This window comes from Hippopotamus amphibius, chromosome 17 (genome assembly GCF_030028045.1).
Source record: "Hippopotamus amphibius kiboko isolate mHipAmp2 chromosome 17, mHipAmp2.hap2, whole genome shotgun sequence".
NCBI lineage: Eukaryota > Metazoa > Chordata > Mammalia > Artiodactyla > Hippopotamidae > Hippopotamus > Hippopotamus amphibius.
The window spans coordinates 13,250,935-13,265,801 of record NC_080202.1 but is presented as its reverse complement, the minus strand read 5'-3'; the positions used below and the strand labels follow the sequence as shown (position 1 = coordinate 13,265,801).

Sequence of the window (14,867 nt, the reverse complement as noted above, 5' to 3'; positions counted from 1 at the left end):
GTCTCATCGGCCTACATAGCCATCTTGTGGCTGGCATGGGGATAATGAAATTCAGTTCTTCAGTCTTCACTGAGTATCCTTGAATTCAAGGTGATCTCAGAATGAATAAAAGGGAAGGGGCTGGAGGACCAAAGCAGGGAGCCAGTCTCACCTAGTTTGCCATTTCTGAGAAGCTTCTGGGCCATCCCCACCTGCTGCCGAAGGTCCTGTAGCCGAGAGACTAGGTGACCTCTGCTCACTGATTCCGTACAAGATGCGCTGCCACAGCTCAGGACATCATCTCCCTGTGGAAGTCAGTTTTGTCTTTATTCCTGTACCAGAATCAGCTAGCGACCCTGCATGTGCTTACACGACAGGATCGCTCCAGAGCTTCTGACCCTACAGGCAAAAGAGACTCCTGTAGTAACACACGATGACCAAGGGGGGGACTGGATCTGGTTTGACAGCAACAACTGTAATGAAAGCAGGAGCCGATCCCGGCTTGAGATTTAGTTTTTGCAACCAAAGTAAACTGGTATAGACCACAATTTCTTTCCACCTCGAGAGCCCCTTTCTTATTTCTCTCTGGGGCTGGGACTTCGGATGACAGACACATTTCTAGTGGTTATGAAAAAGCCAGAAGAAAACCAACAGGAAACGGTGCTGGGTGAGGCCTCCCCACATTTGACCTTGGGTTTGTGACTTCAGCGTTCCGGCACAACCCAACCAGCTCTCTGTTCTATTTACAGATTCTCTACGACATTTGCTGGTTTTCAGATGCCAGGATCTGTGGCCCCATTTGGCAACAGCAACCTGATTTCTCTTGAGGATCCCTCCCCACCTTCCTGAAGTCAGTGCCTGGTAGCTGAGTGGGGAGCAAGTGGCTCTGATCTGGCGCAAATGGCTGGAGGGAAACTCTGTGCCTCTGATTTTCCTCCAGCCACAGGTATCCGGTTGATGAGACACAATAAGACTTTTGCCCAGATCTCTGTTAGAGTACATATGTTTTCATCCTTCTGGACTGGGAGGATCTGAGGCTGAAACTGCTGGCAGCCATCTGGCCACCACAAGAGGGAAGTCTTTCTGAGGTTGGGCTAAGTGAGAAAATGGAGGTGAGGGAGGTGGAAAGAAAAATTGGGTCTTGGTGACATTATTTGGGCCCCTGGATCATGCTGTACTTGAAGTACCCCTATCCTGGGACTTAGTGATTTACTTGAGCAAATAAATTCCTGGTCTCCCCCAACCCCAAATCAGTTGAGGTGGGATTTTCTGTTCTTTGCAAGATAAGATCACTAAATCCAACCTCTCCCTGTGGTTCCTGCAGGGGGATGGTCAATGTGTGGGGAAGATGGGTGAAAGGGAAGAGAGAGTATTGCTCTCAGCACCTCAGAGTCCCAACAGCTTCCTCCTAAAGATTTAAGGCCTTTCAGCTGGATAACTGACCTCCAGGAAAAGCAAAGAGAAGAGAAGGGAGAAAGAGATTCACCTGCAGGAGTGCTCTGCAACGGTGACAACAGAAATCTTCCTGCCCGGGCCCCTCCGAGGGGCTCTGCTTCTCACGTTCACAAGGCGGACAGTTGCAGTCAAAGAAATACTGAGACCTCAGCTTCTGGCGCCTCTCGGCAACACCCATCCTGCTCTTGTGAGGCCCTGCAAAGAGACCACGCTTGGCCGATCTTTAAAGCAAGAGAGCATCAAGCACTACTTAAAACTCCTCAGCTTAGCGGAGGGTCTGATCCATCATTCATCACGTGACAGGTACATTTTACTCAAACATCTGTGGAACTAGATACAGAAACAGGCTTCCAAGTTGTGGGGACAGGAAGAAGAAGAAACCACGGAGTTGTTCCTGGCCCATTTTCAGAAGAGGACATTTACAGGGATCAAGCAGTGAGATACACGGCTGTGTAGACACAACCGGGCCTAGCGAGGAGGCTTTCTTCCCCACAACTACACACTGCCTGTGCCATGAAACAGACCCTGGAGAGGCGAAGGGCACCCGCCCCGCGGCCTGCTCACACATATTCACCTCGTCCTTTCCTGCTGGAGAAGGGTGGACGGGGGGAGGGTGGATGGCTCACCGTAGCAGTGGAGAATCTCCTGCCCTTTTCTAATCTGCTGTGATGCCCGAACGGTGGCGACAGTGCTCGTGAAGGACACGCTGGTGTTGGGGCTGCAGGAATGGTTTAGGAGGCTGACGACGGGGAAGAGGCCTGTGGCGAGGCGCACCTGCCTGCTGTCCGTAATGAGGTTCTCTTCAGATCCTGAAAGTGCAAGAGGAAAAAGGGAAAAATGTGTCAGGACGTTCGTCCTGGCCTCGCACCCCATTCCTCAGAAGATGAGCTGGGCAATCGGGCCTGAAGCGCGGCTGAGTCACAGCTCCACAAGCCGGATCCGATATAAATCAGATGGAGTGTGACTCAGAGCAAACTCTGGTCCCCAGGAAGCAAAGCAAATGAGCACATGAAAAGTCCACCAGAATCTTGGAACCTAACCACTGTGTCTCAATACCACAAAAAAAATCCAAAGATTAGAATTTATAGAAAATAATAAAAAACGAATTATCAGTAGGGAGCCTTCTAGACAGACACTTTCACAATGTTCATGACGACATGGAAACCAGAGTACCCGCTGAGGTTATTTCCTAAAGACGTTTATAGTCCAAGCGCTCCTGTTTAACAGGTCTTTGATTGGTTACTAGAACAAGTAACCTAATTACTATCCTAAACAGGCCTATCACATCATATATTTAAAAAAATCAATATTTCTTACGCTCCCCTCTTCATTCTGCCCTCTGTCCCAACTTCACGGGAAATCAGTCAAGCAGTAGTTCTCATTGAAAAAAGCTCTCTGGATCACTTCTATTCCAGACAGTCTCACGTCCCAAATAATATCTTCTTTGAAACATAATTAAATCAGCAATTTAACCAAGTGACGGAAAATTAGGAAGGAAGGAAGAAAAAAGCCTCTAAGCAGTGAGGCTATTTCTGCAGCAAGGCTCATGCACTTATATTCGTATGTGAACTCCTCCTATTCTCCAGCAGGCCCACTTGCTCTTATTTTAGCCACAGCTCTAACTGGCGTGGCTATTCAGTTTCTCAGCCCACAACAGTCCAGAAACAGAGAACTAATAAGAGGCAGGTTTTCTGACAACGGCAAGGGAGATGGTGACAGACTGGAGGAGGAGGCAGAGAACTTACACAAGAATAACAGCCTTAGGGCAAACAAAAACATGAGCACCACTCGAGTTTTACTTACAACTGTAACATGTCACTTAACCAGAAGTTCTCAGACTAACACTATACTTGCACGGGACTTTGTAATAGTCATACATATCTCAGGAGGATGCACAGTACAGATGACCTTGGGGTACAGATGACCCTGGGCGTACAGAAAGGCTTAAACTGTGTTCAGCAGCCTTGGTGTAAGCATGAGGAGACTGTGCTTTCAACAAACCTGGCTGAAATACGAAAGTTACTGGTACTTAGAGGGGAACTTTCAGTTTTCTGGAAAACTGATGACCCATCAGACAACTGTATCACTGTATATGGCAGGAATCTCAGTGTACCCATCACCAAATACTGTGGTCTAGGTACATATGAAATGAATAAAGAAAACACAAACCATCATGTGAAAATGTTCTAGAAAGGAAAACATGAACTACAAGGAATAATATTGTCTCTCTGCAGACAATTCTATTCCCTGCTGCTGTGGAGGACAAGAATTAGAACAGGTAAATAAAATTCGCAGGGAATCCAAATGGCTCCATTTTAGTCAACAATTCTACAAATTGTGTTGAAATCTTTCCTTGCAGCTTCTCCTAAATGCTTAACTGATTTTCGTGTCCCCTCACCCCCACCCTTGTCCAATGCCTGCCTTCTGGTGTATGTGCTAATGAGCAGTGGAAATGCTAAAAGGTAAGCAGGCAGCAGGAAGGAGCAGTACAGGGCACAGTGTGTAGTCTGAATAATCAGCCTCTACATAATTAAAGGTTGACTTGCATTCCCAACTACTGAAAACTGGCAATCTACATGGGAACAGCTGCTAAAGTCTCCCCTGAAAGAAAAAAATATCACAATACCGTGAGTAATGTCAGCTTCGTGAATTATTTCTGGATTATACTCTAACAGAAGTAGGCCCAGGAACTGAGTGGGGTGAGTATTTATGTCAGAGTTGAATCTCTCTCTAATTATCTCTACAAAATTAGGTATTGATTTTAAAAATTATTCAATATTTTCCATTAGTCATCTATTAGCAGAGATAGTAGAAAATGAGAATGTGTATGTACCCTAACAACCAAATTTAATATGTGACATTTTGTGCACAAAACAAACAGAAAACAAAAAGAGGGACTGATTTTTTTTTTTTTTTACAAAAAGTGTACCTTGTTAATATCCTTAGTACATTTAAAGTGGGATTCAAGTAAAGAAAAAAAAAAAGATTCATTCACAATACTTTCAGAATATACCTATTCTGGTAGATATTTTACAAAACAAGAAATTTTTGTGTATCACAAGTAATTAAGGACCCACAGTGAAGGTAGATTCCTCAGCTGCTGAAGAGTGAAAGCAAAGGGCAGTGAACTGACCTGAACCTCCGCAGAACCTCATTAAGCCTCATTACGACACCAAGCCAGATACATCACGAATATGCCATTCCCACCGAGACAGACCCACACATACCAAGGTCTGGGATGTCATCAGTGGCCAGTTCTATCCCTTAAAATGAGTACCAAAGAGAGGTTTCTGAGGAACTTTGATTAAACAGGATTTATGCAAAGATAATAACATACATTTTTATAGGTTTTTGTCAAAGTCTATCCAAGTTAACACTTTAATCCTTCTGTGCTACTAACGAAACAGCTGTTAATGAAATTCAATGAGAACACTAAACTGGGAGTTGCTGGAACCCCAAAGAAATAATAAAAAGGGATGAAACAAGATTAGAAATATTAGCAGATTGAGACAAAATTAGATTGAATTCAAAAATGAAAGTGAACGTTGCTGGTGGGCATGTAACTGGTACAACTTTCCTGGAGGGCAATTTTGCAGTATGTATCAAGTGCCTTAAAAATGTTCATGTAAAAAAAAAAAAAAAGTTCATGTAGGGGAGGGTGCGAGGGAGGCTCAAGAGGGAGGGGATATATGTATACATATAGCTGATTCACTATGTTGTACAGCAGAAACTAACACATCACCGTAAAGCAATTATACTCCAACAAAGATTAAAAAAAAGTTCCTGTAAAAAAATGCTCATATTATTTGAACTATTTTTATTGTTTAAAGAAACTAAATTACAAAAGAAATACAAGGAGTCAGAAAAAAAATTAAAACTTAAAATTATAGAGAAAATAACAGTCATTTATAATCCTCCCAGTCAGCTATGAGATTTTGGTGCATTTTCTTGCAGTCTTCTTTCTAGCCTTATACATGGAATTTTTAACCTACTTGGCAACATGGTGCACACAGTAATTTGTAAGTTACTTCTTTTTCACTTAATATATCATGGCCATTTCTTTAAAGCCTAACCTGAAATGTATATTATAATTAAAAAAAAACAAAAAACAACCAACAAAGCAACTCTACCATGCTGATTAAAAAAAAAAAGATACCATTTTTTTCCCTAAGTTCTTTATTGGAATATAATTGCTTTACACTGTTGCGCCAGTTTTTGCTGTACAACAAAGTGAATCAGCAGTATTTTTACATATATCCCCATATCCCCTCCCTCCCACGACTCCTTTCCTCCTTCCCTATCCCAGCCCTCTAAGTCATCACCCATCATCGAGTTGATCTCCCTGTGTTATGCAGCAGCTTCCCACTAGCTATCTATTTCACATTTGGTAGTGTGCATATGTCAATGCTACTCTCTCACTTCGTCCGGGCTTCCCCTTCGCTGCACCACCCCCACCCGCCTCCTCAAGTCTGTTCTCTACATCTGCATTTTTATTCTTGCCCTGTCACTGGGTTCATCAGTACCATTTTTTAAGATTCCATATATATGAGTTATCATACAGTATTTGTTTTTCTCTTTCTGGCTTACTTCGCTCTGTATGACAGTCTCTAGGTCTATCCATCTCATTACAAATAACTCCATTTCATTCCTTTTTATGGCTGAGTAATATTCCATTGTATATATGTGCCACATCTTCTTTATCCATTCATCTGTTGATGGGCATTTAGGTTGCTTCCATGTCCTGGCTATTGTAAATAGTGCTGCAATGAACATTATGGTACATGTTTCTTTTGGATTATGGTTTTCTCAGGGTATATGCTCAGGAGTTGTATTGCTGGGTCATGTGGTAGTTCTATCTTTAGTTTTTTAAGGAACCTCCAAACTGTTTTCCATAGTGGCTGTACCAATTTACATTCCCACCAACAGTGTAAGAGGACTCCCTTTTCTCCGTACCCTCTCCAGCATGTATCGTTTCTAGATTTTTTGATGATGGCCATTCTGACTGGTGTGAGATGGTACCTCACTGTGGCTTTGACTTGCATTTCTCTAACGATTAGTGATGTTGAGCATCTTTTCATGTGTTTGTTAGCCATCTGCATGTCTTCTTTGGAGAACTGTCTATTTAGGTCTTCGGCCCATTTTTGGATTGGGTTATTTGCTTCTTTGGTATTAAGCTGCATGAGCTGCTTGTATATTTTGGAGATTAATCCCTTGTCAGTTGCTTCGTTGGCAAATATTTTCTCCCATTCTGAGGGTTGTCTTCTTGTCTTGTTTATGGTTTCTTTTGCTGTGCAAAAGCTTTTTAAGTTTCATTAGGTGCCATTTGTTTATTTTTGATTTGATTTTATTTCCATGATTCTAGGAGGTGGGTCAAAAAGGATCTTGCTTTGATGTATGTCATAGAGTGTTCTGCCTATGTTTTCCTCTAAGAGTTTTATAGTGTCTGGCCTTATATTTAGTCTTTAATCCAAAAAATGGTATCTTGTTTTAATTACTAGACAGGTTAGACATGACCATCTTTATTACTACTTTGATAAAGTGCTTGCTTACGTATATATTTTAACAGCTTTCCTGAGATATTATTTATATACCATAACATTCACCTATTTTAAGTGTAATTCAACAATTTTAAAGGAAATTTACCTAAGTTGTGCAGCCATTACCACAATCCAGTTTTAGAATATTTTCACCACTATGCGTATTTTTAAAAGTCGATTTTAAGAGTTGCATAGTTGCTAGAAATATTCTCTCATTTTGTCACTCACCTTTTAATTTTTGTTTATGGGTTTTTGGGGGTGGGGAGTGTTAAAACAACAACTGTTTTATTTGCTTACAGTGCTGTGTGCCAGCAACTTTGGGCTCAGCTGAACATCTTTTTCTGCTAGTCTGGGATTACCCACACGATTGCCGTCAGCTGGCACGTGGTCTTCTGCCCGCAGGGAGGCTAGCCCAGGCTTGTTCACAGGCCACACCATCATTTTAAGAAGGTAACAATGGCAGCTGCAAGGTCTCTTAAAGGCTTTTTGACTCATTAAGTCACATAACATCACGTGTAGTGCACTCCACTGGTCAAAGCAAGGTTCAGCACGCGAAACAGATCCTACCTCTTGATGGGAGAAAAAGCAATGTCAAGTTGCAAAGGGGCAAACATATAGGGATGGGAGAAACTGTTGTGGTCATTTTTGCAAACAGTCTTCCCTAGAGGCCTGGAGGTTCACCCACTCCTCTCATTGTCCATATGAAAATACTGACCCACACAGAGGGTCAGTGCCCTGACCTGAGAGTAAGTGGTTAGAGTGAGAGGAACAGGAGCTCAGGTCTGCTGCTTCCCACGCCAGTGGTGTCATTCTTTCAAGGACCTCTTTCACCTACATTCTCTATATTCTTTTCTGATTATAGTGTTTTTAAAACTTGGTATTTAAGTTAAATCTAGCTATCTTCTAATTATCTAACTTTGGTATTACATAATTTAGAAAGCTTCTCTCACCAACCTAAAACTGTAAAAGTTCACTTATCTTTTTCTAGATATTTTATGGTTTAATTTTTATTTTTTATTATTATTATTTTTTGGCCACACTGCGAGAATTGTGGGATCTTATTTCCCTGATCAGGGACTGAACCTGGGTCCTCGGCAGTGAGAGCACAGAGTCCTAACCACTGGACCACTAGGGAAATTCCATTTTTACATTTTTAAGTGGTTGAAAAAAGATAAAAAGAATAATTCTCATGACATGAAAAGTTATAAGAGATCAACTCTCAGTGTCAATAATAAAGTTTTATTGGAACCCAGCCAGGCTTATTCATTTCACGGCTGTTTTCATGCTACAAGGGCAGTTGAGTAGTTGCAAAAGAGACTATACGGCCTGCAAAGCCCCAAATATTTACTATCTGACCCTTTACAGAAAAAGCTGGCCAAACCCTGGTCTACAGGACATAAACTTCGATGGATATATCCCTGAATCCCCTATTTTATTATGTTGTCTTGGTTTCCAGATCCTTATTGTTAATATATTTGATCAAAGTCAGAGTGGAATATTAAAGTTTCTTACAACTATGGAGTTTTTGCCAGTTTCCCTTTGTATACTTAATCACTTTTGTTTTATAGACACAATCTCTATGTTCCTGAGAGCTAAGGTTGATGATATATTTCAGAAGAATCTCCTTTACAAAAATAAAATGCCTTCTTTGTTCTACTAGTATCTTACCTTGAGTCCTACTGTTTCATATTAATATTAATACCTTGATTTGCTTGTGATTCCTGACATGTCTTGCCCACTTTGTGGTGTAGTGCCACTTCTGTAAACAGAATATAGTTGGATTTTAATCTTTTTGACCCATTCTGAAAGATTCACTGAATAGAGTTTAGCACATTTATATTTACTATTATAGACTCATTTTTATCATCTTCCTGTCTTTTGCTCTGTGAACTATTTTTTTTTAATGTTTTTTGTTTTCTTCCCTAGAATGAAGGGAAAGGTATACAACCAATTTTAAATTTACTAGAATGTTACCACCGCATGAATAAGTGTTTTTAATTTTAAAGATATAGAAAAGTTCAAAGAAGAAAGTAGCAGTCACCCACATTTCCACTTTCAGAATTCATCACTATTAATTAAGATTTTCGTGTTTTTACTTCTAGTGTTATTTTTTTCTATGTATATGTGTGTGTGTATATATATATTTAAAACACCATATAAGTAAGAATAAATCATGCATAAAATATTAGAACCTCATAGATGAGGACAGTCTCCAATCCTCTTCCTATCACTCCAAGTTGCCAGTACTATGCTACATATCAATTTTTCTAGTCCTTTTTAGCCACAGAAAATACAGGTATTTCTGGCTATATACAGCCTTCCTACTAAAATTTATTCTTAACAACTTGTGAAAAATTTTACCCAAAACTTGCTATGCAAATAAAAAATCGACTGTAATGAAATCTCATGCACAGGGAGGAAAAATCTTAGGCTAAGATTCTCTGACTGTAAGAGGGAGGCCAATGAAGGAAGGTGGATGGAAAACACTTCCGTTTGTCCCTATGGCTCTGCCATCCTGCCTCAGGGAGTCAGCCTGAGTTAGCGGTCACTACTATTGTTTACCTAGCCAGTATTTTCCATAGTTTTCAGAGCTACTGACATTTATATCTTTTTTGTACGTTCTACTAAGTATTTTAGAGGCAAGATGCAATAGAATCAAGAGTTGGCAGCTTTTTGCCATATAATCTAGAAGCTCCATATACTATTCTTCCTATTCAGAAAAACAAAACAAAATGAAAACAGTATTTTCTAAAATGCCAATGAATGTACCTTAGGGAAAACATAATTCTGGAAAAACACTCAACAGATATATTTTAGAAGGTAGCAATGGCTCAAAGCAGCAAAAGGCAGGGAAGAAAACGGAGACTAGCTTGCAGTGTGATTCTGTTGTATCGTGGGATGAGGCCAGCTATTTTTGGCTGTTCCATGCGTTTCAGGATGGGGAATTGAATCCTGCCCCCAAATACCTCCAGTGCAATACCTACACAGCATATAACTTGGCAGCTGAATTAAAATTAAAGATAAAAATATATAAACAAATGTTGATAAAATGCTAGATTACCTAATATGAGATGATCAAAGGAGCTAAGCATGTATAGTTTAGTGAAGCCACATTTAATATTAATCTGCCTATAAATCCTAGGTGTAGATATGACCTAATTCCTCCCCTCCACAGAGTTAATTAGGAAATTGAGAAAAGTATAATAAGCTGATTGAATCAAAACAAACTACCTGCTAAAATGGAGATCATACAATAGAAATACTGGAAACACCATTTCTTTTCTAATAATAGTACCCACTGTCAGTACAGTCGTGTTAGAGATGGCACGCGTGATGCTGGGCACATGCAACCTCCCCATCTACCTGAACAGCCTCTTCTACAGGGTCTGCTTCAGGAAAGCAGGGCTAGGCTGGTCTGTGTCTAGAGGTGGCCCCTAGATTGCTGGCCCCCTGACCAGAGGCCGGCCCAAACACAGGCTGGCCAACAGCTTACGGCGGTATTGCGTGGAAAGCTGTGCTGGGCCAGATTCCTCTCCTGGAAATTTAAAACAGAAGACTGGGAAAAAAAAAACCTGTCAGTTGAAAAGAGAAGAGACAGAGTAGCTGAGTCACAGGAGTGAGTTAAGATTCTGATACCTTAACTGCAGACCCTGCTCCTTTTGCAGTCTTGTTTAGCCATTGTTTCAGCTTTCCTTCACAACCCAAAATTAATAGTGTAATAGGTTTTTTGTTTGTTTGGTTTTGGTAATAGGGTTTTAAACTTTAAAGTATTTCTACAAACAGACACATCAGCTTCACAACTCTGTAAAGTTACGTGGGATTAAACTATCCATTTTGCAGATGAGAAAGCTGGTAGGATCAAAATCATTTAAGGTCACATAGCTTCTCAATGGCACAATCATAAGACAGCTGTGTTTTTCCCTTAGACCACTGATTTGTTTGAATGTTACTGTTGTCCTTTACAGTTCTTTCTCTCCAAACATAAGCTACATCAAGAACAATACTGTAAGGCAGAGAAAAGAGTTTCCCTCTTACCTGTTTGCTGTATGGTCGTTATTGCCTGAGCATTGCACTGTAGCTGTAACATGTGTCTCAGCATGGCCGCTCCCCAAGTATTCAACTCTGGATGCAACACAGGAGCCTCTGCCGCTTTCAGCTTAGATGATTTCAGACCTGTTGTGAAGGCCTGTAAACTGGCCGCTTCGAGCTGCCTGCACAGTGCAGACACGCTTAGAGCACAGACGAATTTGTGCTCAGGGCTGTGGTTTTCGGTATGCGGTAAAAGGCTGAAGACAGCATTATAATTATTTTCATACTTCCCGTTAATATCACATCCAGGAATCGGGGTCTCAACCATTTTACCCTTTTTTTCACTCTCCTCTCCCAGGTCATAACTGAGTATTTGTGCCAGATTCTTGCTTTCAGGTAAACAGATGTCCCTGTTAGTAATCTCATCACAGAGCTTATTTACGACTTTGCTGACATCCTCAAATCTAGCTAAAAGAGCTGACCTCAGGGCAATGTGGCAAAAAACACCCAGCGTGAGAAGCAGCCCACCTAGAGAACACTCTACACTATGGTAGAGATGCCAGGCCTCCTGCATACACTCATGGCTGCAATACTTGGCATAGCTGCAGCCATCACAGGGAACTGGGGCCAAAGTGTGCTTCAAACATCGGTGACAGTAGAGGTCCCCACTGGTAACCCTGGTATTCCACTTGCTCTCTAGGCCATGATGTCGTGGTGGCATTTCTCCTGGGTTAAGGACACTCACAAAAGCATCCTCTTTCACCAGAAGCTCTCCTGGGAGGATATCTTTTGTGGCAACCAGATAGCGGCCTTTTAAAGGGTCTGTACATAAGCTGACAGAGGATGATGCACCGGAAATGTGTTCATTCTCTTCCTTTAGCTCCATATCCTTAAAGGCTCTGGTTAGAGCTGCTGGGAAGGTTTCTGTGTGATGGTCCTTTCCTTGTACCTTTACTTTCAGACGACAGAAGGTTTTCTGCAGAATCTGAAATTGGGAAGCTGTGAGAGTTGGTTTGGCAGCAAAGTTACTTTCAAGATCACTAAGGGTCTGGCTTGCCTCGTGTGGTCTCCCCAGTGTCACCAGACACTCTGCCTTACGCAACAGCAACTTGGGTTGCAATCTTTCTGGATATCCATGTGTCTGTGCTCTGACGATATCTTTAAGGCATGTCTGAAAACAGAAAGGAAATCCCCAAATGACCCTTGGTCCATACTCTTAAATGCCCACTTGAAAGTCTTCACAAAAATCTACAAGTTAAGGATTATTAAAAATGGAGCAACTGCAATCATGTGCTTCTTTCTTTAAATCATACTTTACTGTGATCTTTTAATTGAATGATTAGAAATACATACTGAAGATATTATTATGTTTCACTGTCATTAAATATCTCTGATTCTAAGGAAAAAAGTCTTACAGATAGAAGAAGCATAGTATGGTGATTAAGAGGGCATCCCAGGACAGACTCTGCCTCTTACTAGTTGTATGACCTTGTGCAAGTGAATTAATTTCTCAGCATCTTAGTTTTCTCATCTGAAAAACAGGGATAACAATACCTCACAGGGCAGAAACAAAGATGAAAATAAGGTAATATACCTAAAGTGTTAAATAGATGCTTGGAACACAGTATATGCTCAACATATGGGAATCATTATTGTAAGAAGTAAAAATATAGGGGAGTTATAAAGGGCTAAATATTCCACAAGGCCTTCCCATCGCTGTCTTCAGCAGCCCAGGCCCTTCTTGCTTCAGGCCTGGAGTTAGAGTCCTGCTCTTCTCTCTTAGTCCAAAGGGCTTAAGTGTGAACTTGTGGTTACTCAAATAGTTCTTAACTCTAGGGTAGAATTAAAATTTTTGTAGAATTCCAAAATGGATGTGGCCAAATACCATTTTAGAATTTGTCCTCACATCTCAATTTGGGGATGAGGAGGAAGCCACTCATCTAAAGCCTCCCTGCCAACCCCCTCCCCCACCCCGGCACTGCAGTGCAACTTTTACTTTCCCACTCAGAATGCATATTGAGGGTGAGACGTATTATTGCGGGGGTATTCTTGAACATGTTCATCTACTTATTAAAAAAACCACCCCAAACAAGTAAATAGCTTGCAAACACTTGGAACCTTAAGTATTATTAGCAACATATCTCATAGCTGGTCTTGACACTGAGCACTGCTGACCCACTGTATATAGCCCACGGCCCTGGGGAACGTGCAAGTCTCTTCCTTGCCAACCAACACTACTCCATGTTATCACCTGTGACAGGTGAAATGAATCAGGTGAAAGAACAAATTTGGGAGGATATCAATTTGCTTCCAATTCAACCAGCTGCATGTGGCTCAATTTTAGTGTTCTAAGGTAGAAACAGGGATGAAGGTCTAGTCCTCCAGTGAACCCCCTGCAGATCTTCTCCAATCACGTCAGGCATCCTGATACTCACTTCATACTGACCCAGGTGGAAGAGGGCTGCAGAGCGATTGGCGTAACACAGTGAAATGTCCTCAGAGTTAGGCCTTGAATGCGATACTCCCTGAAAAACAATGACCTGGTTAAAGGTATACGTGGAAACTAGCATCTTTAGAGTTTTTTCGTTTTTTTTTTTTTTTTTTCCAGACAATAGCGGCTCTTCTACTGAAGATCGTATGCAACTGGGTAAGTTACTGGATCTCTTTGTGTTTCATCTGCTTCATTTTTAACTACCTTAGAGCAGAGCTGTGAAGATAAAGTGAGGAAATAAATATGTAAAGCACTTTGAAGACAGCAGCTTCAGACAAAGCTTCAGTCACAAACAATACAATTGTGTTTACCTTTAGGTAAATGAAAACTGAGGATCATAACCGGCACATAACAAAGTGTGAGTGGAACAAATAGAAATTCACAAAAGAAACAGTAACAATATGTGGGAAACCATTCATATGTAGATAGTCAAATACATGGAAATGAAAGCAGAAAAGGGCTATTTTTTTCTACCACCAAATTGGCAAGGATTAATGATAATCATAAAGGTGGCATCTCCAATCACTGGAGAAAAGATAGAGCTTATCCAATAAAAGTATTGGGACAGGACGACGCATGAGGGTGGCGGTGAGGAGCCGCTGCTCATGACTCGCTGGCCCCAAGAGGGGTCTTTGGGGGGACGTTCCTAGCAGCTGCCGAAACCATTTGTTTTGGGGATCCTCCCTGTTTCTCCCCCGCTCGGCACTGGCTGTCAATGCACGCTTTTCCTCTGTGGAACGGAAACATCCCTCTGGACAAGCTGACGAGCTCCAAGACCCAGTCAAATATAGTGGGAAGAAAGTCAAGAATTAGCCATTCTATGAATATATCAGAGCAAAGAGAAGGTCCAGGCTGAGTGGTCCAAGCATAAACAAGATAAGAAGAAGCATCTTGGCACCAAGCAAATAGAAAACACAAAAACATCACAGAAAAAGAAGTAACACAATCTAGAAGAAAACATAAATCAAGAAACAGATTTCATCTCTTCTCTTATTTTACCATAGGCAGCTCAAAGAAACCAGGCAGCACTCTCAGTGCCCTGCCTGGAAATTTCCGTAGCTGGATCATCCTGTTCATCAGACTGAATATTCGTTTAATCCAATACTTGGACATTAGTCTGAGGCTTGGACAGTCTTCTATAAACACCTCTATCGCCAGGACAAGCAACCCCAAAAGTTTGCACAACCATGAGGAAACAAAGAAACACCATGCAGGCAAAGGAGCAGGAAAAAAACCCACAAGACCCAATAAATGAGGAGGAAATAGGAAAAATGCCTGAAAAAGAATTTAGAGTAATGATAGTAAAAATGATACAAAATCTCGATAACAAAATAGAGAAAGTACAAGAAACAGTTCACAAGAACTCAGAAAAACAA

The 14,867-nt window shown here is 41.2% G+C and overlaps 1 protein-coding gene across 7 annotated transcripts in view; it reads right to left on the bottom strand.

The window, feature by feature from the left end:
* SMYD4 (SET and MYND domain containing 4) overlaps nt 1-14,867 on the bottom strand; it is a 42,113-nt gene that overhangs the window by 4,232 nt on the left and 23,014 nt on the right. For 5 of the 7 annotated variants that reach the window (XR_009049876.1, XM_057714006.1, XM_057714007.1 and 2 more), the window contains 6 exons: nt 13,436-13,525; nt 11,007-12,171; nt 8,674-8,730; nt 2,061-2,243; nt 1,466-1,629; nt 152-284 (listed from right to left, as the gene is read on the bottom strand). Coding sequence is in view for 5 of the 7 variants with exons in the window: in XM_057714006.1 (XP_057569989.1) it covers nt 152-284; nt 1,466-1,629; nt 2,061-2,243; nt 8,674-8,730; nt 11,007-12,171; nt 13,436-13,525 (1,792 nt within the window). In the remaining 2 variants the exon portion in view is untranslated. Of the gene's footprint in view, nt 1-151; nt 379-1,465; nt 1,630-2,060; nt 2,244-8,673; nt 8,731-11,006; nt 12,172-13,435; nt 13,526-14,867 lie in introns of all 7 variants that reach the window. The other 2 variants (XR_009049877.1, XM_057714009.1) reach the window with 2 other exon arrangements.